Source organism: Mastigoproctus giganteus, chromosome 7, assembly GCF_048544385.1.
Source record: "Mastigoproctus giganteus isolate SK-2022 chromosome 7, ASM4854438v1, whole genome shotgun sequence".
NCBI lineage: Eukaryota > Metazoa > Arthropoda > Arachnida > Uropygi > Thelyphonidae > Mastigoproctus > Mastigoproctus giganteus.
The window spans coordinates 207,204,860-207,231,855 of record NC_143581.1 but is presented as its reverse complement, the minus strand read 5'-3'; the positions used below and the strand labels follow the sequence as shown (position 1 = coordinate 207,231,855).

At 36.9% G+C, this 26,996-nt stretch overlaps 1 protein-coding gene across 1 annotated transcript in view; it reads left to right on the top strand.

Moving 5' to 3' along the window:
• LOC150083621 (uncharacterized) overlaps positions 1 to 26,996 on the top strand; it is an 80,265-nt gene that overhangs the window by 7,429 nt on the left and 45,840 nt on the right. Inside the window, exons 2-4 of the mRNA XM_090378543.1 lie at positions 722 to 798; positions 18,373 to 18,492; positions 23,321 to 23,607. Of these exons, the coding sequence (XP_090234669.1) occupies positions 722 to 798; positions 18,373 to 18,492; positions 23,321 to 23,607 (484 nt within the window). The remainder of the gene's footprint in view (positions 1 to 721; positions 799 to 18,372; positions 18,493 to 23,320; positions 23,608 to 26,996) is intronic.

Below are 26,996 nucleotides of genomic sequence, written 5' to 3'. Positions count from 1 at the left end.
CCATCTATATCAAGTGCAACTGATTTGCCCCTTTCTAGTGTTTACATAAGTAAAGAAGTCTTTGCTTCTTTTGCTAAAGATTTCTTGTAATCTGCCTTCGCATGCCTAACTTCCTTTGTGACTTGATTACAGAGTAGATTTTATATATAACATAGATTTCTATGTTGCCCGATTTATATGCATCCCATGTATTTTTCTTTTCTGCCAAGAGTCTGAGTTCATCTGACATCCATTTAGGCCTAAACCTTGAACAGTATTTCTCAGTTGGTATGAGAAGTCTAGCAGGTTCAATGATTAAATCCTTGAATTTTCCCCATTTCCAATTGTCAAATGGTAACATCATCAGTTGGTCTCACTCTATACAATTTAATTATAATTTGGACCAACTTTCTTCACAATATGAGATCAATGCATTTTGTAGTTTGTTTACTCATAGTTACTTCTTACAAAACTGAGATATAAAACCTTATTATACAAGTATGTCAATACCTATACAATGTTTTATATTTATATTGTCTGAGGCCTTTATCTTAAACTTACTTTAAATATTAATCTAATTAAAAAATTGAAAGCTTTGTCGTGTGTATATAGTTTAGAGATTTATTCATGCATGTTAAATTTAAAGGCTAAAGTTTAAATTCTGAAAGTATCATTACATTTGCTTTTTCAGAATTTGCAGACTTAACTTTGTGATATATGATATTTCATTCTGTATTGATAGTTTATTACTAATAATGGACGAATTTATGAAAGAAAATGTGCTGTCTGTGCCAGAATTTTTTACTTCCCAAGGAGAAAGTAAGTAATGCACGATTTCTTATAGGTGTAAAATTTGAAACATTCAATTTTTTTTTTGTTTAATGTTAGTATGTAGACCTCATTCTTTTTATGAGAACAGTTAACTTAGACAATTAACTTATACACTGAGTGATCACTGAATTATGACCACCCCTATGAAAACTGAATGCAACCCATTGAGCACGTGAGGTACAAGAGTGCGGAATTAGTCGACCTACGTAGCATAGATAAGGTATCAGTGGTTCAGTAGCTAGTAAAATTCCAAGCATGATGGGTACAAGGAAGGATTTATTGGACTTTCATAAAGGACAGATTGTGGGAGCTCGACGAGCTTGGTGCCTTGATTTCCCAAATGGCTGAACTGGTGGGATGTTTGAGAGCCACTGTTGTTAAAGTGTACGAGGACTGGCGTCAAAATGGTCAAACAACTAACCGATGGCAAAACTGCAAAGGTCAACAAAAGGTTGAAGTTAGAGGTGAGCGCCGGGTCCGACAACTCGTACAGGTGCCGCACTGTTGAAGAGTTGACTACTCGATACAACATGGGCCAACCTGGCAGTATCTAGCATGAGCATGTGTTGCATGCTCGCACGTATGGTCTATATCAGTAGACAACCCCTACGGCATTCTCTCCTAACCAAGGTTCATTGGCGTAAAAGATTCTCCTGGAGCAAAGAACATGCAAGTTGGACGTTAGAAGACTGGAAGGTGTGCTAGTCAGATGAGTCACGTTATTTACTCCACACCGTGGATGGTTGTGTATGGATTTGGCATCAGCAATATGAGGCTCTTCATCGTGCATGGTATCAAAAGTGCAGGTCGGTGGAGGTGGCTGTATGGTGTGGGGCATTTTTCACTGGCAGCAACTTGGATCCCTGGCGCATGTGGAACAACATATCACTGGTCTCCACTATTGCCAACTGTTTGCTGACTGTGTACACCCTGCTATGTTGCAATTTTTCCTGAATGGCGATCGTGTCTTCCAAGATGACAATGCGCCGAGCCATCATGCACTTGTGCAGGAATGGTTTCTGACTTCCAGCATATCAATTGGCCTCTGAACTCCCCCGATATCAATCCCATAGAGCACTTGTGGAACACTATGGAAAGGCATATCAGGCATATGGATACACCAATCACCTCCATATTTGCATTGCTGGGTGCATTACACACAGCTTGGTTGTCATACCTCCCGAACGCTTCCGACATCTTGTTGAATCAATGCCATATTGGATAGCTGCTGTGCCGAGGGCAAAAGGACCTATGAAGCAATTAGGTAGGTGGTCATAATTCAGTGTATATCAAGTATACTAGTTGAAGAATTTCATTATTTCACAATATAACTGATAACCAGTCTTTTGCAAAAAAAAAAAAATTCATTGATCATTCAGTGTATATCAAGTATACTAGTTGAAGAATTGCAGTATTTCACAATGTAACTGATAACTAGTCTTTTGCAAAAAAAAATCACTTCACAAACACTTCCATCATAGCTATCACGTTATTTCTGATTGAAAAGCTTATCAAGAAATTGACAGAAATCATGTAAATACAGTTCCACTTTCTGTGCAATTTTTTCATAAAATAAATTACTTATAAGTTATACGATATACAGTAAAATCTCATTAATTCAAACTCGGTTTATACAAAGTACTCATTTATATGAAGCACATACCATTCCCCTGCGAAAGGATAGGCTTTTCTATGTAAATATATTCATTTATTAAAAAATTCGGTTAATATGTATTACAAAGTTCTTTTTCACCCAGAGAAATAAATATTGTCATTTTGTATGTTTAATACAAATCTTGGCAGAGCGATCCAATTATTGCTCCTGGCTCCGTACTTCCTGAAGGATGGCACTGACTTGTTAGAAATTAGTTTTATGTAAACAAAAGCAGTTTATGGTAGCTACAACATCAAGTGCACTCTGAAAAACATCTTTCTGAAGGATGAGTTGTTAAATTATCAAAAGAATAAAAAGTTTTTAAGTTGTTTACATGCACTCCCTCGCTCTCCACGGGAATAAGGTCAGTTGCTACAGTTCAAAGAGTCTTTTGCTATCATATACAGCAGCTATTTTTTGTGCCATTTTATCTGAGCTGGTCTTTTTTGGAACTTGTGTCTTTAAATTAATTTAAAATTTGTTTATATTAAACCTTATCTAGCAGTGTTATGGCGGCAAAACTTAGACGAACAGAATTAAGAAATTATACTAAAAATTATACAAGAAGCTGATAGGATGGAAAGAAGCAAAACGGACATTGCAAAGGAATACAACATACCTTTACCTACTTTATCTACAATACTGAAAAACCGAAAAAGACTTGAAGTGCATGACACTGGAGCAATAATGAAAACCAGGAAATGAATTTGTGGTGCAAAACACGAGGAGCTTGAAACAAAACTTTGAGTGTACCAACAAATTTGTGCATCTAATTTGCCAATATCAGGTCCAATTTTGCAAGAAAGGGGAAATTATCTAGCTCAGCAACATGGCATTAGTGACTTCAAATGCAGCAGTGGCTGGCTACAAAGATTTAAAGACAGGAATAACTTGGTTTTGCAAAATGTTTGAGGTGATGGATTAGTCTACAAAGAAAAGGTTACAGACTGGTTGTGTTCTGTATGGTCCGTCCTTGAAAAATATGAGGCAAAGAGGATATTTTTAATCTTGGTGAGACGGGTTTATTTTATAATTTACTGCCGAACAAAACATTTGCTGTTTGAGGAGAGTCTTCTCGTGGTGGAAAATTAAGTAAACAAAAACTCACTGTTCTGTTAATGCTGCAATTCAGATGGCAGTACAAAACTATGCCTGTTTGTGATTGGTAAGTTTTCCAAGCCAAGATGTTTTAAAGCAGTTAACCAACTTCCTTGTGATTATGAGGCCAATAGAAATGCTTGGCTTACAGTCAAAATTTTTCAGTCTTGGTTATCAAAATTGGACAGAAGAATGGCTTCAGAAAAAAGGAACATTTTGATTATTCTAGACCATTGTACAGCACATTCTGCCGAGACATTTACGTTGACAAATATATGGCTGTTGTTTTAACCCCCAATACTACCAGTTTAATGCAACCACTGGATCAAGGCATTCAAGAGAGCATATAGAGCCCGCCTGATAAGATACTTGATCTGTAATGTAGAAGGAGGGAACAATTTGCAGCCAAATTGGAATGTCTTGGATGCTATCCATAATCTTGTTATTGCTTGGGAAAGTATTACATCAAGTGTAATAATCAACTGCTTCAGAAAGAGTGGCTTTGGAGAGAACATCATCGAAAAACATAGTCCAGCAGACTATTGTGATAGCAACAGTGAGGAATGGAGAAATTTGAAGCATATGGATTTTGTTGGCGAATTTGAAGAGTTTGTGATGGTGGATGATGAAGTTGCTACCACTGCAAAGTCAACACCAGAAGAGCTGCTGGGTAACAAACAAAATGATGATGTTTTTGTTGACGGCGAAAGTGAAGAAGCGTACGCACAAAAATACCCAAAATGCATTGAACATAATAGAGAATGTGTTGGCCTGCAGTAACATTGATAAAGAAACAACTATTGCATTTGATAACGTTTGTGCTGTAGTTAAAAATGCATATAGGACAAAAACTGTGCAAGCAACATTGGATTCTTTCTTTAAATTAGATTAATTTATTAAAAAGTTAATGGTTTGTACGTCTCCTTTTATATAAAGATTGTAATTCTTTTTACTGTGGGCCCCGGATACCAAGCATTTCCGTGGCCAAGCGATTCTTGCGTGTTTATAAAGCATTTTTCCTCCCAGCAACAGTTTCCTTATTTTTCTCGTAGAATTAAAATTTTCTGTTAAGTAGCTCTACTCACTTAAAAACACTAAGAAGAGAGCCCAGAAGAAGGCAAGTACCTTTTTCTTTAATTTAGCTAACTGTACTAACTTACTAACTAACTCTATGCTTGGCCACCAAGCGGCACTGCTCCTGCCTCCCCATGGCAGGGCCGGTAACCTGAGTGGTAAAGGCAAACCCCTGGGCCAAAAAGGAGCGATCATGGATGAAAATCATTATCCAAACTTAGACCTTTTGAGCTCAAGAGCAGAAGCTTCTAACACTAACCATGACACTGACCAAGTCAACCTAAAAGACTGCGAAGAGAAGCAGAATGTCATGACAATTGTCCAAACTTCCTGGTGATTCATTCCCTATCCGCCCAACATGTGGGTAAGTTATCACCATTCTTAATTCAGAAAATCTTGGAGTCTATTGCTGGATCACCAAAAATGGTTAAAAGACTGCAACCAGAGACCTTCTGATATAAACAGCCACCTCAAAACATTCTGAGGGACTGTTAAAAACAACATTTGGTGGGTTGACAGTAGAAATTACTCCCCACAAAACACTAAATTCATCAACAGGTGTCATCAGCGAGTGGGACCTAATTACAGTCTCTGAAGAAGAACTACCCCAAGAACTCAGCAGTCAGAAAGTAATAAATGTAAAACGGATCATGACGAAAAATGATGGAAATCTTACTCCAGGAAGATCCATCATTCTGACATTTAGCACTCCAGACTTGCCATCCTCTATTAAAGCTGTTTATTTAAACTTCCGGATTCGACCATACATCCCAAATCCTGTTCGTTGTTTTAAATGTCAGAAATACGGTCATTCCCATCAGGCTTGTTGAGGGGAAGCCATATGTCCCATCTGCGGCTCTAAAGATCACACCCAAGCGGATTGTTCAGTCAACACCCCTGTTTGTCCAAACTGCAAAGGAAGCCATCCAGCCTTTTCCAAAACTTTTGAGCAATGGATAACAGGAAAGAAAATTCAAAAATACAAAATTGAAAATGAAGTCACATTTCCTGAGGCACGTAGACAAGTTATGTCGACCATGCCTAGTGGTCGTTCTTATGCAGCTCGCACTCGAAACTTTGTTTCTACTGCAGCTCAAACGGATGTATCGGTTCCGCCTAACACCTCTCTAGCGAATTGGCTTAAATCTACACTTTCAACCTCTAAAAAAGATAATTCTCATAATCCTCCAAGAAAAACTAGTGAAGCCACAAATACTCCAATCAGCATCCCTACTCCATACTCCATTGGTCAAAAAAGAACAATTAAAATCTCATTCAGTCACTAAAAAAATGGAATTGTCTACCAATAATATGGATGTAGATGAGCTGCTAGGTAACGAGGAGCCCATTCTAGAACTCCATGCAGATGACATCATGGATATTGGACGTCCCACATTCCCAAAAAAAGACCGGAAAAAATGTCCCACAAACAAAAAATAGTCAGACGAATCATCCTCAGCTAAATCTAAATAATGTATAACATCATACAATGGAACTGCAGAGGACTAAGTAGTCATTCTGATGACTTAAGGGATTTACTAGCTCAATTCAATACCATAGGTGTATGCCTACAGGAAACTTTCTTGTCACCCCAAATTTCACAAAATTCTCAAAGTATGTGATATACAGACGAGATAGGAGTTCAAACTCTCCCGCCCGTGGCGGAGTAGGTATTCTTGTTAACTGTGACATTCCATCGAGGCTGATCCAATTGAGAACCACTCTAGAAGTTGTGTCAGCTCATATTGCAGTTGTTATTTCAGTTACCATTGTTTCCATCTATATTTCACCATCTCTACCACTTCGGCATTCAGAACTTGACAGCCTGATTTCACAACTCCCAACTCCAGTTTGTCTCTTTGGTGACTTTAGGTTACAAAAGCAAATTGATGGAGGAATTCATGAACAATAATGATCTTAATTTATTAAATTCTGGATCTCCTACTTACATACACCTACCAACAGGATCTGCTTCTGCAATAGACTTGTCAATTTGTTCACCATCCATATTTCCAATCATGACATGGTGGTATTAACTGATCCCTTTAACAGTGATCACTTTCCAATTATTTGCTCACTACAAACAAGGGTAACTCAGAATCCTGTTCAACGATCCAATTGGCAATTTAAAAAGGCAAACTGGGGTGGCTATTCTGTCCAAATACTCTTAGATAGATTTTATGTTCAAAGACAACATATTGATAAAGTAAATACTTATGTAACCAATCAGATTCTGACTGCAGCTAATGCTTCCATTCCAAAATCCACGCCTTATCGCAAACACAGAAATCACTGGTGGAATACAGATTGTTTAATTGCCAAACAGAAAAAAACCGTGCTTGTAATAATTTCTGCAAGTATCCCACCACTAGTAACCTAATTGCATATAAAAGACTCAAAGCGAAAGCTAGACAAGATAGGCGGAAAGCGAAACGGGATTCATGGATTGCTTTTGCCTCAATCATCACCAAAGACACGGATACACGGGTCATCTGGAAAAGAATACAGGCATTAAATGGCAAATTTGCTCGGCTGCCCTCTCCAATACTTCATTGGAAAGGGAAAGACATTTCTACTCCTGAAGAAGTTGCAAATGCGTTAGGAGAATCATTTACAAAAATCTCAGCTTCTGCCACCTATGCGTCCATCTTCCAGAACATCAAAGCAGGTGCAAAACGGTATAAAATCAACTTCTTCATGTGCCGCTCACTGCCATACAATCAACCGTTTCCATTAATAGAACTTCAAGAATCATTAAACAGATCTTCCAATAGCGCTGCAGGTCCAGATGGAGTTCATTACATTATGCTAAAGCATTTACTTGATGAAGACTTGAGAACCCTATTAATTTTTTATAATTGGATCTTCACTGAAAATGCCTATCCTTCTTCATGGCATCATTCGTTCGTTATCGCCTTACCAAAACCAGGAAAAGATCCTTCCTGTGTTTAAAATTACAGGCCAATATCTCATACGAGCTGCAGGGGAAAAATTTTCGAAAGGATGTTTCATGTTTCATACATCCTGGAGTCAGAGAATCTCTTTCCAGAACAACAGTATGGTTTTTGGAAGAATAGATCAACGCTGGACGTGCTTATCAAAGTTGAATCCCATATCCGCAATGCCTTTGTCATGAAACAACATCTAGTCATGGTCAATTTAAATCTTGAAAAGGCATTTGATACTACATGGCGTCATGGTATTATTAGGGACCTTTACCATCCGGGACTTCGGGGCCATTTGCCGGAAATAATTCAAAATTTCCTACAATTGCGTTCTTTTCAGGTCCGATATAAAAATATACTTTCTACATCTCACATTCAGGAAGAGGGAGTCCCGCAGTGATCAATACTTAGTCCAACACTGTTTTCAATTCGAGTTAGCAGCATGACACAAGACATCCCAAAAACTGTTCAAACTTATATGTATGCAGATGATCTTACCATTTCATGTCAATCTCAAAATATGAATACCATTGAACGGCAGCTACAACTTGCCATAACCAAAATAGAATCCTGGACTTCACAGAACGGTTACAGACTCTCAGAAAAGAAATGCACTGTCACTCACTTTTACAAGAAGCGAGCTCTCCATCCCGAACCTGAACTACAAATAAACAATACTCCAATCCCCCTTGTTAATACTGTTAAATTTCTTGGACTAATATTAGACAGCAAACTAAATTTCCAAACCCATATCACTTATTTCAGAACTTCTTGTATGAAGCATTTGAATATACTTCGATCGGTCTTGTCGATGTCATGGGGAGCTGATCGATATACTTTACTGAATCTTTATAGAAGTTTAATCCGTTCATGGCTAGATCACGGATGTCCAGTGTATGACTCTGCCCAGAACACTACTTTAAAACTGCTAAATGTGATCCATCAGTGCTCTGAGGACTGCGCTAGGAGCTTTTGGGACTTCTCCGATCCAAAGTCTATATATAGAAGCACATGATCCCCATTACACCTGCGTAGAAAAACACTACTGATTCACTACGCTGCTGAGATCCAGAGTCTGCCATCGCACCCAAGTTGGGAGTATCTTTATAATAATTGTTGGGAAGCCTTCTATGAGAGCAATCCAAATGAAAATAGACCTGCCTCGCTCAGGATCAAAGAGCTTGTTCACAGTTGGAATGTCAAATTAAATGAAATTTTTCAAGACACAACTGCACCTGTTCCACTTTGGGCATATAATAAAATAATAAATTTTCTGTTTATACTCCGGGACGACCAAACGGTCAGAGGAGTTCACAAATAGGCAGAATACAAGAAACAGCACCGTATTCAGTAGTCACGGGCTTGAACCCTGGTCACTCAAGGCACGTGTACTTATGCACCCGCGTGCCTGACCACTAGGCTACGGCGGCCTGATATGTGTCTGCCTCTCAAGATATACACTTCCTCCAGTGGGGGAAAAATATACCTCCCTGCAATACCATACAGTTACATTCAGCTCATGATACTATGAATAGCCATGCATGTAAAATTTATACAGATGGCTCCAAAACTGACAGTATGGTAGGTACTGCGGCAGTTTTTCCATTATGTACAATTTCATCCACACTACTGCTAGCTTGCAACGTATTCACAGCTGAATTGTATGCCATTAAGTTAGCGCTTAGTAAGATTATTGAGCTTTCCATCTCATCTGTCATAATTTACACAGACTCCCTGAGTGCTGTCTCTGCCATAAGGAAGAATTTCTCCTCCTCTCATCCTACATTGAAACAGATTCATTCCCAGCTATTTTCTTGCAGTATGTCCAATCAGTCAATCAGTTTTTGCTGGATCCCTGGCCATTCAGGCATTCTGGGAAATGAAAGTGATGACTTTGCCGCTAAACATCCTTAACCCGCTCTCTCGCAACATCCTCAGATTCCTCACTCTGATTATAAGTCTGTCATACGCAAAGCGTGCTGCCATAAATGGTCACAGACCTAGAAATGTGACACGAACAATAAACTTTATCAGGTGGTAAAAGAAGATCCAAAGCTGTGGCTGTCTAGCTTCCGACGAAACAGACGAGAGGAAGTGGTACTGCAAGGCTCAGAATTGGACACACTCATCATACTCATCTCTTTCTGTTATTGGGAGAAAACCCACCACAGTGCTCATACTGTCAGACACAACTTACGGTCCATCATTTTCTTGTTGATTGTCCCTTACATTCAGCCATCCGGTCAAACACTTTTCAGTCACTCTGCACATTGAGTACATCACCTGATTTACTCATTTCTTAGGAAATGAAGTGAATATTGCAGAACTTTTATTATATTTAAAACGTATTGGCTTGTACAGAAGCATATAATTTAACCTCTAACGATATGATATGCTTGTAAATTAACGATGAACAGACACAATTTGGCCTTAGTAGCTCTTGTATCGTTAAACCGAATAACAACAACAATAGCTTTTTACTGTGATACTAAAATATTGTATATATCAAAATATATATGCTGTACAATATTTTAATTTCCATTAATATTGCTTTTCTCTTAGTTTATCTTACAAATAAAATAAAATCTTTTAAAAAATATGTTATTCCTATTACTGTATTGTTATACAAGGCAGCTAAGATAAAGAAAGCCTGCACGAGAAACACGCAAAAGTTCGTTGAATTTTACCGGTAAAAGTACTTTGCCGTAATGGCATTTGTATTGTTGCTCGCTCTGTAAACAGACGGTGAGTGTTATCGGTCTGGAGTAGAAGTTGAATCCCATGGGAGCTTGAAACCCACCCGAAGTGGAGGCGGGGGGTAACGTGAGCTTTTTTCTTTAGAATCACTAATTGAATCACGAACAGAGTCATATTGGAAGTTCTGGCATCGTAAAAAATGTTCGTAACGTAGTTTCACTGGTAAACTTTTTGGAAGTTTGCCGTGCTTCTCATGTGGGCTTCCTTTGCCGTTTTTTTTTTTTATTAATAAACAATTTATCCACTAGTCCACCAGTGATTCTAAAGAAAAAAGGTCAGGTTACCCCCCCCTCCACTTCGGGAGGGTTTCAGTCTCCCATGGGATTCAATTTCTACTCCTGACCGATAACACCCGCTGTATCTTTACTGAGCAAAGTACTTTTACCAGTAAATTTCATCAAACTTTTGCGTGCTTCTCGTGCAGGCTTTCTTTACCTTCACCGACAAGACTTTTGTTTTAATTTTATTTTATTTTATTTTATTAATTTATTTTTGATATTATTATTATTCTTAGATATATAGTATGTACCAAAAAAAAACACAGCACAAAAAAAAAAATTTTAGTTTTTTTTTTTTTTTTTTTTGTGCTCAAGTGCACAAATAAATAAATTATATTTATTTATTTGTGCACTTTAAATAAATAAATAAATAAATAAATTATTATTATAAATCATCAGCCAAAAAAAAACCTACACACTTCACCCATCCATACATTCAAAACATTTGTCTTGTTGATTGTCTTGTTGTTTGTTATTTGGTTTTTAGGAGCATTAGCAACTAAGGCCATATTGCTCCGGGGATATGCGGTGGTCATTTCCTGACCTTTCCGCATCCTCCGTATTTGGTGGTCACGGGCTCGAACCCCGGTCCAATCAAGAAGCGTGTGCTATGCACTGCTGCTCCTGCCTACCTGGCTACGGAGGCGCCATTTGTCTAGCTCTTCCCTGAATTTATTCAAACCACCAACATCCACAATAACAGATAGAGATTGGTTCGAACAATCAACCCTCGTGAAAGCAAATTTCTGCACATCTATCCTGCAACCATCCTTCCTCAACTTGAATTTATATCCCTTATGTGTGCAGTCTCTGCAAGAGGAAGAATGCCATAAAGATTTAGCTTACTCAATCCATTCAAGACCTTAAATACCTCAATCAGATCACCCCACAGATGCCTAGTCTACAGACACTGCAATTTACAGAACTGAAGCCTTTTTTGGCAGGAGCACCATTTCCCCCCCCCACCAATCTGGTTGCCCTTCTCTACACCCATTCCAGCAGTTCTGCATCCTTCCTAAAGTGATGCCTCCAGACCTTTATACAGTACTCAAGATGGGGCCTAACCATGGCCTTGTACAAAGGGATAATCACCACCTTATCCCTGCTAGCAAAGTTTCTTGACATCAATGACAAAACTACATGAGCTGTCCTGGTACCTGTCTACACTGCTCAGAGAATTTCATATCTGACTGCGCAATCACCCCAAGGTCTTTTTTTATTTTCCATTTCTACACAGATTAACACAAACTGTGTAGTACCCCACAGTTTGTGTTAATCTGCAATTGCTGCTACCCATATGCAGTACGTTGCATATGGCAATGTTAAACTTCAACTATCATTTCTCAGCCCATAAACCTAATTTTCGTGGATCTTGTTGCAGTAGTTCACCCTGATTACTGTCATTAACTACCTTGCCAACCTTTGTATCATCTGTAAACTTAGACATTAAGCTGGATATACCTTCATTAATATCATTAAGAAATATTAAAAACAACAGTGGGCTCAGCACTGAACCCTGGGTTACTCCCCAAATAACATTAGTCCATGAAGGGCAGTGCCCATTGGGAAATAATGAAAAAATATATAGGAATGACAATCAAAAGACTTGCCCAGACAAGGTGGAGTGTACATTATGAATCTGTAAATATGAAATATGATCAAAATGAATTTTGAAAAAATAACTTCTGCTCTACAAGCATTGTGCAAACCTCAAGAATGTAGATACCAGAGGGATTGCTGAAATTTATTATTAGTATTAGTATAGGCATATGATACAAGAAAGCAAGCTTATACAGCATCAGCCGGAAAAAAAAAAAACCTTCCCATTTCACCCATCCATTCCCTCCAAATGTTTGTCTGGTTCTGCCTTGAATTTATATAAGCTGTCCACTTCTACGAAAACAGATTGAAGTTTGTTCCAGAAATCAACCACTCGCTGGCTAAAGGCAAATTTTCGCACATCTGTTCTACAACTGTCTTTCCTCGATTTGAATTTACGATTTTATGCCAGATTAATCACCCCTCCGGTGATTAATCTGGGCAATTCCATTAGCATTGAGCTTGCTCAAACCATTCAAGGCCTTATAAACCCAGATCCATATGCGATTTTTCTTTTCCAAGTTGTCTTTCTTTCTGGCACGAAATTTGCAAGAAGTTAACCTTACACAAAAATATTTACAAATAGTCGGAATAAGCCTAGAAAAATGTTTTAAAGTTAGAGACTTTAAAATTATTTGTCAATATGCAAATATTACTTGCGAGGAAATGGACATTTCAATAGGAAGAATAAGGATAAAAAAAAAACAAATTCCAGGAGTAATGAGAGGAGGATGCTGGACTGTTACTCCAAGAATTAAAAATAGCGAAGTATAAAATGCCTGGATAGGTTCCATCGAGAATTGGAGGTTTGTTTGAAAGTTATTCAACTTTCAAAAATTATTTGCCATTATTCAACCGTATAATTTGGTTGTTGCGGAAAAAGAAGAATATATTAAATGCACATTAGCATTAGTATAAGCATATGATGCAAGAAAGCAAGCTTATAATAGCATCAGTCAAAAAAAAAAAAAAACCTTCCCATTTCACCCATCCATTCAATCCAAATGTTTGTATAGTTCTGCCTTGAACTTATTTAAGATGTTGACCTCCACTACAACAGATGGAAGTTTGTTCCATCTATCAACCACCTGCTGTGCTAAAGGCAACCATCTATTCTACGATTGGCTTTCCACAATTTGAATTTATGCCCCTCAGGTAAATAATCTGAGCAAGAGGAAAAATCCCATCAGCATTGAGCTTGCTCAAACCATTCAAGGCCTTATACATCTCAATTAGATCACCTCACAGGTGCCTAGTCTCTAGAATCTGCAATTTGTAGAACTTAAGCCTTTCTTGGTAACAGCAGCCCTTTGTTTCTCACACCAATCTTGTTGCCCTTCTCTGTACTCGTTCCAGTAGCTCTACATAGTTCTTAAAATGACCTCCACACCTGTATGCAGTACTCAACGTGTGGCCTGACCATTGCCTTATACAAGGGAATAATCACCTCCTTATCCCTGCTAGCAAAATTCCTGTATATCATTGACGATATACATTGGCATGAGCTACTCTTGCAGTAGCTCATGGTGTCTGCATTGCTCAGAAAACTTCATATCTGACTGCACAATTACCCCAGGTCCTTTCCATTCTCCTCTACCCTGAGTGTAGTACCACCCAGCTGATACGTTAATCTGGGGTTACTGCTACCCATATGCAGTACTTTACATTTGTCAATGTTAAACTTCAGTTGCCCCCCTCTCGGCCCATCTGTTCAACTTTTCTAGATCCTGTTGTAGTAGTGTACTGTCATTACCAATCCTGCCAACCTTCGTATCGTCTGCAAACTTAGACGTTAACCCTGATATGCCTTCATCAATATCATTGATAAATACAGAAAACAACAATGGGTCCAACACCGAACTCTGGGGGACTCCACTAATAACATTAGTCCATGATGAGCAGCGTCCATTGATTACCTCTCTCTTTCTTCTCCCACTCAACCAACCTTTTATCCATTGTAGCAACTTGCCTTTAATGCCATACTGCTCCAAATTGTACAGTAGTCTTCCATGCGCAACAGTATCAAAAGCTTTCCTAAAATCCAAAGTATATGATATCTTAATTAATTTTTGCATCCAGTTTCTTTGTGATCACATTGTAGTAACCAGTCAAATTGATCAAACAAGATTTCTCCTTAACAAACCCATGCTGTGTTTGAAGTATAATTGCAGCATTGTCTAGATCAGGGGTGGGCAACTTTTTTCGTCAGCGGGCAGAATGAAATTTTCGTATCATGATGCGGGCCGAATGAAATTTTCGCATCATGATGCGGGCCGGAATAGATTGAACGATTTAATAAAAAAAATCAGAACCTAAAAAATGTTATATTACTTGAATTACCAAATTATTAATGTATTTTTAAAAAAAATATCTGAATGTCCAATTATCATTGAAAATGCGGCATTCGGCATCAATTTTTCTTTTTTTTTTAATTGGCTCATTTTATGGGCTATAAATTATATTAAATTAAAAATTGTAATAATTAGAAAAGGCATAAAACATAAAATATCTCTCACCAATATTATTTTTTTCAATAAGAAGTCAAACCCAAAGGAACTTCGTTCGATCGATGCTACAATAATAATTAGGAAATAACTCTTTGACGCTGCGTAGAATCACTTGGTTACTGTTGTATTGGCCGCGATTCCCGATTGAACCGAATTAAGCCGAACGTTTACGGCGAGTGTAGTCAGGTATGGATTTTCTATATTTATGCATTTACCGAGGGGGCCGGATTCAACATCGTCGCGGGCCGGCTGTTGCCCACCCCTGGTCTAGATGATCCTACATTACTTCTTTTACCAGTGACTCCATTATTTTCCCTGGAACAGAAGTTAAAGTAACTGGTTCATAATTACTCATGTTGCTGATGATATGATATCTTAATTAATTTTTGCATCCAATTCCTTTGTGACCACATCATAATATCCAATCACATTTGTCAGACAAGACTTCCCATTAACAAACCCATGCTGTGTCTGAACTATAACTGCAGTCCTGTCTTGATGATACTGCATTGCTTCTTTAACCAGTGACTATTATTTTCCCTGAAACAGAAGTTAAACTAGGAGGTCTATAATCTCGTGTCACCCTTTGTGAACTGGGGACACATTTGCACATCCCCAGTGCATGGGGACCTCCCCTGAGTCCTAAGAAACTTTCTATAATCATTAAGGCAATATTTCAAAGCTGTCCAAAATTTTCAATGAATATCAACCTGAAGAAATTGTATTATTTCTTGTATTAATAAATTGTATTATTTATTTTAAGAAATTGTCACTTACAAGCTTCAAAAATTGAGGAAGCAAAACAATGGACAGATTTGCAGTTTGTAGAGTTCATTATAAAGTGGGAATTTTCAGAATCTCTATCAAATTTATTATGTTTAATAACAGCATGTTTATCTGTAGCTTCTGCAAAAGAAGCTTTTCCAAATTGAAATTAATTAAAAATTACTTCTCATCAATTGGTCAGATTAGATTATCAAATCTATCTATATTGTCTGTTGAAAATGAATATGCCAGTAAAATTAATTTTGATAAGGTTATCGATAAATATGCCGAAATGAAGACACATAAATGGAAATTATAAATCTCTTTTGTTATTGATTTTCACATTTTGTATCTCATTTTCTCTTTTTTGTTATTATATTCAATACTATGTAAATGCACTATACTTTATTCACTGAAATTTTAACATTTAATGTTAAATTTTTAATATTCATTTAAGTTTTAAGGCTTTTGTTTAGGTTGATAATATTGTTTAGGGGGTTACACCAGAAGAATCCACTTGGGTACAAAAGACCGTAGCTACACTGCTGGATTTATAGCAGCACTTCTTTTTCAACGTTCAGTTCCTTATTTCTTGCCACATTTATCACAAAACACACCAAACGCTCTTTCTAAATGACGAGTGTTTGATTTTACAAGTTACAGATCTTACTCCTCAATTTATATTATTTAAAAACACTCTAGAGTTATCTGCAATCTTGTATAATATTGAAACAATACTCCCACTTTCTAGAATAATCTACAACATTCAGGAATATTAAATCTTCTACAATGGCCTACCATGTTCAGGAGTCTTCTACACCTTTCTGGAATATACAGAAAGGTGTAGAAATATTTAAGTTTTTTAAATATTAAAGTTTATTTTTGTACATAACTGAAAACATCTCCCTGAGAAGTCAGTGGATATTAAAAAAGCCAACAAAGTGGCTATGAAAACTAACAAAGAGAGAATTACCATGTTACTGTGTGCAAACAAGACTAGGTGCCTCCGTAGCCAGGTGGGAAGGAGCAGCAGAGATGATTGAGGCTGGATATTTTTAAATAATTGTTCAAAATTTGGTTGCAAATTTGTGATGCCAATCTCAATACATAATGAAGATTATGTACTGATGGTATTTCTCGATGGAGTGCCAGGTCCTGATGGTATTTCTCCACTTGTTTTCAAAACCTGTGCTCCTGGACTCTCTCCTGTTCTATGCCACCTTTATTCACTTTTTTATTCCAAAGGTGTTTTTTCTTCTGCTTGGAAATTTGCTCATATCCAGCTAGTTCCTAAAAAGGGTGACAAATCCCTCCCATCAAATTACTTCTACTCCTTCTATAGTAGTTGGCACCTCCGTAGCCAGGTGGGAAGAAGCAGCAGTGCGTAACGCATGCTTCTTGATTAGACTGGGGTTCGAGCCCATCACCACCAAATATGGAGGATGCGGAAAGGTCAGGGAATGACCACCGCATATTCCCGGAGCAATATGGCCTTAGTTGCTAATGCTCCTAAAAACCAAATAACAACAACAGCAAACAAGACTGGAAATCACAAGCTAATTGTGCATCTGTAAAAATCGAAGTCCCCAGCGTTTTAAGCATGTCAGTATGAAATCTCTACCTGTGTTTTATAAAAATGGCTCCAACACTTGGATGAAGTTAACTTTGTGATTCGAAAGTGAGTTTGTACCATCAGCGAAATGCCATTTGTTTTCCAAAAAACTTGAAGAAAAGGCTATGTTACTGTTGGATCACTGCCCATAATCCAATAGTAACATCCTGAAATCAAAGGATGTCATGATCAGAGTCACGTTTCTGCCAAGAAACACAACTGCACTAATTCAGTCTTGGATCGGGGCTCTTTTCGAGTTTTCAAAACCTACTATCATGGTGAGCTACTTGCTGGTGTTATGAATTTAGAAATTCAATTTCTAGAATTTCTGAAAACATTAATACTGAAAGATGTTGCATACAGTATTGGATTAGCCTGGTAGAAAGTAATCCCAAAAGCAGTTGAAAACTACTGGAAAAAGCGTATTGGAAAAGATGAGACCTCTACCTTAAATTAGAACAAGAGCATTTTCAGAACAAGAAGCAAAGCTTCTTGTAATGTATTTGGTGGCAGGTCGACCGGGCTAGCCAGGTGGGTAAAGTGCCTGCCTGGCAACCCAAAGGTCGCGGGTTTGAATCCCGCCTCTGGCTTGGATCAAAGTACTGCAAAAACCTTGGGAGGTGCATTATGGCCACAGAAGCTGATGCCAACAACTACCAAAAAAAAAAAAAAAAAATTGGTGGCAGTATTGGAGCAAATGGCCTGGCTGCTTGGATTGAGGTGGATGCATAAGCTTCAGTTGCACATTACCGGAACAATGAAGAAATCGCAGCCTCTGTGAACAGTGGAAAGACAGTTGACAAACAGAAGGTAATGTGGATGACTCACGTTAGTAAAAAGCACCATAAATTAGCAAAGTACTAGACAACACGAGGTGATGGTATCAAGATTGTTAAAAATTCTTCTGATATCCTTTTGACCACAAGAGGCATTGAGTGGGGTGTAGTAGTTTACTTCTCCATAGGGAAAGTGCTTTTTATTTGAAGATCAAGAAAAGAGTCAACTTGCTTCACACAATATGAGATTGGTATTGTGTCAAGTATTATTGGTATTATTCATTATATACATAACTGAAAATTTTGCCAACTCATGTACACTAATATAATTTTAAAACTTACCAGGTCCACCTCAAATTCTTTCAGAGTACTTAGTCTGAAAAATACTATTCAGGTCATTTATTTTTAGTGCAACTGATGCCAACTATACTACTGAAGGCAGGTGATTTGAGTGCATTGTTTTTTAAAATGATGTGCATTGACTGTTTTTATTGTAGGTGTCACAAAAGCATTACTAAAGGTATGGCACAAAATCCACTTGTTGCAGCAAGCCCAGAGTGTTGCAAAACAGAATGATGGAAGACCTCTGGATGGACAACATAAGGATGCTAAAAGTGGTAAGTGTTTTTCATGTGTATATCTATGTTTCCAGAGAAATTTATATAGCTCAGAAGTCTCAGTGTGGGGAAACTGCATGCATACACATACGTATTCACATCAAGAGCAGTCAGTAAGCACAGGTGTTCATAAGTGATCTAATTTATTAAATCTGAATGACAGTAACGGTTTGCCATTATTGGGGAAGATGGTTTATGTTGTCAGGTGGTGCTCCTTTCATAGTGTGTAATGCTTATGCAGTGTTGCCTACAGCTATATTAAGTTCATCTAAGATAGTCTTGTCCTTCCCCCCTCTTACCCAATGACTTCAACTTTGGAAACAAATTAAAAATGGAAGAGTGACTAAGATGTGGACTGTAAGCAGAGTAAGGTAAAATCCATCAATTTCATTCTTGCAACAGTGTGATTGTCTTGTGGCAGGATGCATTGATCATGAAGAATAAGTGGTCCTTGCCTTAACAGGTCTTTCGCAATGCACCCTGTCACAAGACAATCACATAGTGTGTAATTTGTTTTGTGTGGCTCCTGTTGAACTTCCTTGGATCTGGCTTACTGACTTATTTTAGTTGTACTTTTAACCTGTGTGTTTAGATCAGTCACAATTATCTGCTATAGTGAATCAGTAAATTCCATTGTTCTTGTTTAATTTGTCTAATTTTAGTTTGTCTCTTATTCCAACAAAAGTTAAACATGTTAAAATCTTCTGTTTCTGATAATTTTAACATACAGATTAATTCAATTGATATCTCTCCATCTGATTCTGTCAAATTTTTTGGTATTCATTTTTGATGGTAATGGTAAGTTGATGTTTGCTGTTCAGGCGACCCTGAACAACAAATATAAACTTACTTACCATCACATTACAGAGATAGAGATGCTAACCCCCGTAAAGCACTGCGCCTCCTGAGATGTCCAGAGCACTCCTGTTGGCCCTTGAAAATCTGAGGAAGAATGTGGGATTTTTTTGCTGGACCATACCCATATCCAAGCAGGTCTCTGAAGTGAACAGCCTCTAGTATTTGATAGATCACCAAGATCTGCACCAATTGTAGCTCTGGGTGGGCTTATGCTCAGCACCTACCTATTGTGCACACTGCTGCAACCCTCCTACTCACTGCCACATAAAGATTAAAAAGTTTTCCAAGATCATTATAAAATGGTCTTGAAGAATTTTTACTTTTTTTTTTCTCCCCCTTTAATTCCTTTATTTATGTATGGGTCTATCATGTGGTCGTCGGCTGCTGTTACCTGCATTAAGCCAATTTCAGCAATGGAATATGTTTGTCAGCTAACTGTTTTATTCAGAGGAAAGTTTTTAATGATAAAAAGACAAAGGCACCGGAGCCAGCCAGTACTAGCTTCAGTTTTCATTTTGGTGTGTGTGAGATGAACTTTTGGTACTCTACAAAGCATTAAAACTATAAAACACATATCATGTAAGAATTTAAATTCAAATACAAACTTAAATTTTCATATGAATGAGGATAGTCATAGAACATTTTCCATAGATAGGCATTAATAAACAATCTTTTAACCACAATTGCGCTAAGTGTTTCCTTGTTTGTGGCACATGTGTGCATTACATTCTTAAATTTTCTGTTTATGCTCTGGGATGACCAAACGGTCAGAGGAGTTTACAAGATACACAGAATACAAGAAACAGCACCGTATTCAGCAGTCACGGGCTTGAACCCTGGTCACTCAAGGCATGTGTACTTATGCACCCATACGCCTGACCACTAGGCTACGGCGGCTTTTAGCACATGCCTTGAGTTTGAAACAGGATATTTGTGTGTACTGTGATGGTCAAATTAAGATTAGCATTAGCAGTGACAAATAATGCAAGAAAGCAAGCATAAACAGCATCATCCAAAAAAAAAAAAAAGTCCTCCCATTTCACCTATTCATACCCTCAAATAGTTTCTTTGGTTCTTCCTCGAATTTATTTAAACTATCAACTTTCACAACAACAGATAGAAGTTTGTTCCACCCATTGGCTAAAGGCAAACTTCTGCAACTGTCCTTCCTCAATTTGAATTTGTGTGGTCTGAGAAAGATGAAAAATTCCATCAGCATTGAGCTTACTCAATCCATTCAAAGCCTTAAACACCTCAATCAGATCACCTCGCAGGTGCCTAAACTCTAGATGTTACAATGAGCACTCCTTTATTCTACTCACCAATCTCATTGCCCTTCTCTGTACTCTTCCAGCAGCTCCACATCCTTCCTAAAATGTGGCCTCCAGACCTGTATGCAGTACTCAAGATGAGGCCTGACCATTGCATTATGCAATGGGATAATCATCTCCTTATGCCTGCTAGCAAAATTCCTGAATATCATTGACAACACCCCATGAGCTGTTCTGGCAAGACTGGTCTGCATTGCTCAGAGAACTTCTTATCTGACTGCACAATTACCCCGGGTCTTTTTCATTTTCCACTACCATGGGTGTAGTACCACACAGTTGGTACATTACTCTGGGATTACTGCTAAGCATATGCAGTATTTTTCATTTATCAATGTTAAACTTCAGTTGCCATTTCTCAGCCCATGTGCCTAACTTTTCTACATCCTGTTGCAGTAGCATACTTTCATTGCTGTCATTAGCTGCCCTGCCAACTTTAGTATCCTCTGCAAACTAGGAGATTAAACCCGATATCCTTGCATCAATACCATTGATAAATATAGAAAACAATGGGGCCCAACACCGAACCCTGAGGGACTCCACTAATAACAGCCCACGAAGAGCAATGTCCATTGATTACCACTCTGTCTTCTCCCTCTCAACCATCCCCTTATGGCATTAAGGGAAGTAACTTGCGCTTAATGCCACACTTCTCCAATTTGTATGGCAATCTTTTATGTGCAACACTATCAAAAGCTTTCCTGAAATCCAAGTATATGATATCTTAAATATTTTTTGCATCCAGTTCCTTTGTGACCACATCGTAGTAACCAATCAGATTGATCAAACAAGATTTCCCGTTAACAAACCCATACCGTGTTTCAAGTATAATTGCGGCCTTGCTAGACAATCCTGCATTACTTCTGTTACCAGTGACTCCATTATTTGCCCTTTGTGAATTGGGATACATTTGCACATCTCCAGTCTGTGGGGGACCTCCCCTGAATCCAAGAATGCTCTCATAATTATGGCTAAGGGTTTGCTTACTTCCTTTGCTGCCTCCCTTAATATAACAGGATAGAAGATCCAATCCACCCCAGGTGCCTTTTTTATGTTTGGCTTCAACAACTTCTCTTCCACTTTCCTCTCAGTTATTACAAAATCATTTAGCTCCCTGTTAGAACTTAATAAACTTCTGGCATCTCCTTCCCTAAAGAATTCCTGATGTGTGAATGTAGATGCAAACTGCTTATTCAGTTTGTCAGCAACCTAAGCATCACAGCCAAACCATCAATATCAAGCAGACCAATATGATACATTCCCTTCCTTCTAGAGTTTACATAAGCAAGAAATTTTTGTTGTTGTTCTTTGCTTCCTTTACCAAAGATTTGTCATAATGTGCCTCCACTTGTCTGACCTCCTTTGTGACTTGTTTACATACTTTTTTATATCTACCATAGGCTTTTCTATTGCCTAATAATTTATATGCAGCTAATGCACGTTTCTTCTCTGCCATGAATTTAATCAGTTCATCTGACTTTAATCAGTTCATTTAGGCTTATACCTTAAAGAGTATTTCTTAGTTGGTATGAAAAGCCTGGTAGTTTCTATGATTAATTCCTTGAATGCTTCCCATTTAGAATTTTCTGATGGTAACATCATCACTTGGTCCCACTGTACACTGTGTATACAATTTTAAAAACTGTCTAAGACCACTAGTCACCTTTATGATAGCAAAAACCCCTCTCTTTACTCTTGATGGTAGTTACATCTTTAAATAAATCCCAAATCGATACACTTTAAATAAATCCCAAATCGATACACCTCTACTCCATCTGCATGAGATGGCTAACTACATTAATAATTCCTCAGGTGATAAAGTACAAGGTTATTTCTCAATAGCCATGCATACATAACTTACATATAGCCCATGTATAAACCAAATCTGATCATTATTACAAGATATAGAGGAGTTCACAGTATAAAAGAAAGTATTGAACTCTGTGCCATTGTGTTTCTTTCCTTTGTCATATGCAAGTATTCCTCAGTTTGCTACATTTTTAGTATGATAGTTTTTCTATCATAAATACCTGTTTTGGTTGATTTGGAGGGTGTTTTGGCACATTGACTACTTTTGTCATAGTGTGTCATTTCATAGGGTTTACCATATGAACATTTTACACAAACATAGTGTTGCACACTTTATACACATCTGTAGACTGCTGCGTACAAGTTGGAATGATGTTTTTGGATGTGTATTCTTCAATTTGATGGAATTTTAGTACGGTGCCACTGCAACAGTAAATGTCACCTTATAATGATCACTACAGTGAAAGAGTTTTATTTCTATCATAAGCTACCCTTGTTAATTGATTTGTTGTTCTGAGGTTTATTTTGTTTTTCCTATGAAGGCTTCATGGGAAAATTTGCATATTGTTGGGTTGAAAACCTAAAACCCCATCTAAGAACGGCTAACTACAGCCCCAATTGATGAGGCCTTTAAGAGTTCCTTGTCTTTGACAGCATTTGAATGCAACCCCTTTTAAATTGAATGATCAGGGGGTGAACTCACTACAGTCACAGAGGGCACTGTCCACATCTTACCATCAGTTAGAAAATATATTAAATTTAAAATGCTAATCTATTCAGTTAATTGTTTTACTCAATTCCTTTTTTTTTTTTTTTTTTTTTTTTCCTCCCAGAAAACCAAATGCCATCAACATCAGAACTTCGCTGCACGCTACTCGAACTTCAGTTACAATACATTAGAAAAATAATAACACAGTCATATGAAAAGGAAGATATAGATATTAATAACAGCCAATATAAAAATTGTTCAGAGAAGAGAATAAAAAATATACAAGCTGAATCTGTTATATTAAATCCTAGTCATGCTTCTGATAAGGAAGAAATTAGAAATTCTAGTATAGAACAGTTCAGAAGGCCTGATTCTCTGTCCTCTACAGAAATATCCATGAGGCACAAGAAAGTGAGTATATCTAAATTTAAGAAGCAGTACAAACTTGTTTATCTTTTATATTGGAATACAAACAAACAAAAAAAAATCCATTGTCCAAAGAGGGAAAGAGCGGTGGCAATTAACCATCTAGCTGATTTTAATTGGCAATTATATTAAAGCAAATATGATTTATTAATGTGGAAAAGGTCCTTTTTTTATTTTTTATTATTTTTTTTCATTTTGTTAATGCATGAGAGACAAGTAAGAATTTGATGGTTAAAAACCTATTTCATTTACAATATTCATCTTCACAGAAAGCAAGTTTATGAATAAAATGGGTTTTTACCATCAAACTGTTTACTTATACGTTTGTGCATAGAAAAAAATTAGTCAAACAAATAAATGTTTGAACTAGATATGATGGAATAGGGATGGTTCTTGTGTCAATTTACCAAGAAATAATATGTACAATATAAACCTTGAAGTCGATTTCATGCCCATATTACTTTATTAATATCAATATCATAAAAATATAAAATTAATGTTATGACATTTAAATGAAACATTCACACCATTTTTAGTAACTTAATTGTCAGTAAATAATGCATCATTCTCAGTAATGACATGTGGCCCAGCCTGTATACTGTTAGGTAATTTAAGTGATGGCATGGGCAAAGATAGATTAAAACTATATTTTAATAACTTGGAGTGTTTTTCTCTCTCTCTCTCTGCTTTCAGTGAATGGATAAGTTTTTCCATTGATTTCTATAATTTCAAGTAGTACGTTTTTTAAACCATTTTCAGATTAGAAATGTCATTTTACAGCTACTTGTAATAGTAAGATTCATGTTTGTTTTTACCAGAGAAAATTAGTGAAACAAATATAGTCATGTAAATTATCATTTTTCATTCAGATTGATTTCAATTTCATTTTGTTCCTCATAAATCTTAATAAAGGGATGCCATATTGTGATTAATATGAACAATTGTCTTGACAATCCATTTTTCCCATAATGTACAAATTGGTTGTACATTATGGGAAAAAAAAAATAGATAAAATCTTATTTATAAAAAAAAAAATTGTGTAACTGGTAATGCTAAAGAAGCTGTTTCATTTTGGCAAAACAAAATTAGAAATACTCAAGGAAGAATTGCATACATTTATGTGCATACTCAATCAAATGAAAGCATGCTTTCCACCATACTTTGCCATAAATCAAGACTGGGAAGTCAATGTAGTAGACAACTTAACATGCACTATCTCTCCAAATGCCCATACCATCTGCTCTAACAGTTTATTCAAAATGTTGTTGGAGATTGTATGTTTGAACAGCTTTAAATATATATATATATATATACAAACTAAAAATATTATGAAGAAGAGTAAAAATAAAGCAATAAAGAAACAGAGACGACTGTGAATGTAAGTGGCTGCATAAGTGCTTCCCTTTCTACTTCTGCCGATTTTTATTTATTTGTTTCTTTACTCTTTTTTTCCACTCCTTTTCCATATTGCCTCTGTATTACTTATTATATATATAATAAGTAATATTATTGGCATAAAATTTCATTGCCATGTAGAGGCAATATGGATTTTTTTTTTTTTTTTTTTTTTTAATTTCCAAAACTCTATTGGTAATTGGTTGTTTATGTATCTGTGCTAATAATGTTATATTTAGAGGGTTTAGTGGCAAACAACATTATCTTCAAAATTGCATTTTTGTTTTGAGACAACTTTAGTTTTACTTTGCATTGTTATTTACAAATAACAATGCATATCATGTCACACGGCTGTATCTCTCTAGTACTTTACAAGTTAGCTTGGTCTGTAAGCACATTTCCAGAAAACCACGACAATATCAAATGACTTTTTCTTGGTTAATTAAAAAAATGTTTACTACAAAATGATTTTGTAGTTAACATTTGACACTAAACCCTCAATTTAATAGCATTGTTAGCACAGTTTATGCCATTTTCCTCCTAATTTTAAAAACTTAAAAACTAAGGAATAAGAGTTATGCATGAATATGTGAAACTTGCCATAAAGTTTCATTGACATTGGTAATTAGGATATACATTGTACAACCAACTGTATTTGAACTCCATGAATATTGTATACTGTGCTGGAAGCCCCTACACATGCATATTGGCTCAGGCATAGTGACATAAATTTACTAGTGAGAATACCCACCCTACCCCCCACAAACACATTAATTTATTCATTCTCTGCAGGGCCTTGTGTGCCTCAAACAGGTAGACTTAATTCCAAACTTTTCTGTTTGCACTTTCTAAAGTGTTCTTCATATGGACATTGGTTAAATTGGTCCAATGTCATTGGTCAATGACATTGGTTCAGGGAAAAAAAAAAAAAAAAGACTTAAGTATTATAACAATCTGATATGTATGCAGTACAAATAAGCAACTAGGGAGGCCCACTGTATCCTGTCTGTGAATTATAAGATTTTTTCAAGTAGAGAAAGGCTTTACTCCACTGTACAAGATATGGTGAGACCACATTTGGAATATTGAATTCAGGTATGAAGGTCAAACTTTACAAAAAATTTAAAGATGGACAACCATATAAGCAACAATCACTCTTTTGTCTTGCCCTATAACTTACTCCTTAATTTCTATTTCCTGGATGAAAAACAGTACATCTAGAAGCATTAAACTTTAGTTTCCAGTTTTCATGCTGATTTTGCAATCAACCAAAAGTTTGGTTGCAAATATGGCCATTATTTGGTTGCAAATATGGCAAATATGGCCATTTCCTCCTAATTTTAAAAACTTAAAAACTAAGGAATAAGAGTTATGCATGAATATGTGAAACTTGCCATAAAGTTTCATTGACATTGGTAATTAGGATATACATTGTACAACCAACTGTATTTGAACAGCCTATGATAGATATAAGTTGGTCTGTAACCAAGTCACAAAGGAGATTAGGCAGGCAAAGGCAGACTACGAAAAATCCTTGGCAAAGGATGCAAAGAAAAACAGAAAAGAGTTCTTTACATATTTAAACTCAAGAAGGAAAGGGATGAATCAGATTGGTCCACTGGATATTGATGGTTCAACAGTTGAGGATCCTGCTCAGGTGGCTAACAATCTAAACGAGTATTTTGCATCTACATTCACGCATGAGGAGTTATTCAGGAAGGAAAATGATGTAGGTAAAGTAAACATTGGCAGTGAGCTGGATGATTTTGTAATAACTGAGAGGAAAGTGGAGGAGAGATTGTTGAGGATAAACATAAAAAAGGCACCTGGGGTGGATGGGATCTATCCAGTTATATTAAAGGAGGCAGCAAAGGAAGTAAGCAAACCCCTAGCTATAATTATGAGAGCTTCGTTGGACTGGGGAGGTACCCATAGACTGGAGAAGTGCAAATGTAACCCCAATTCACAAAGGAGGATCA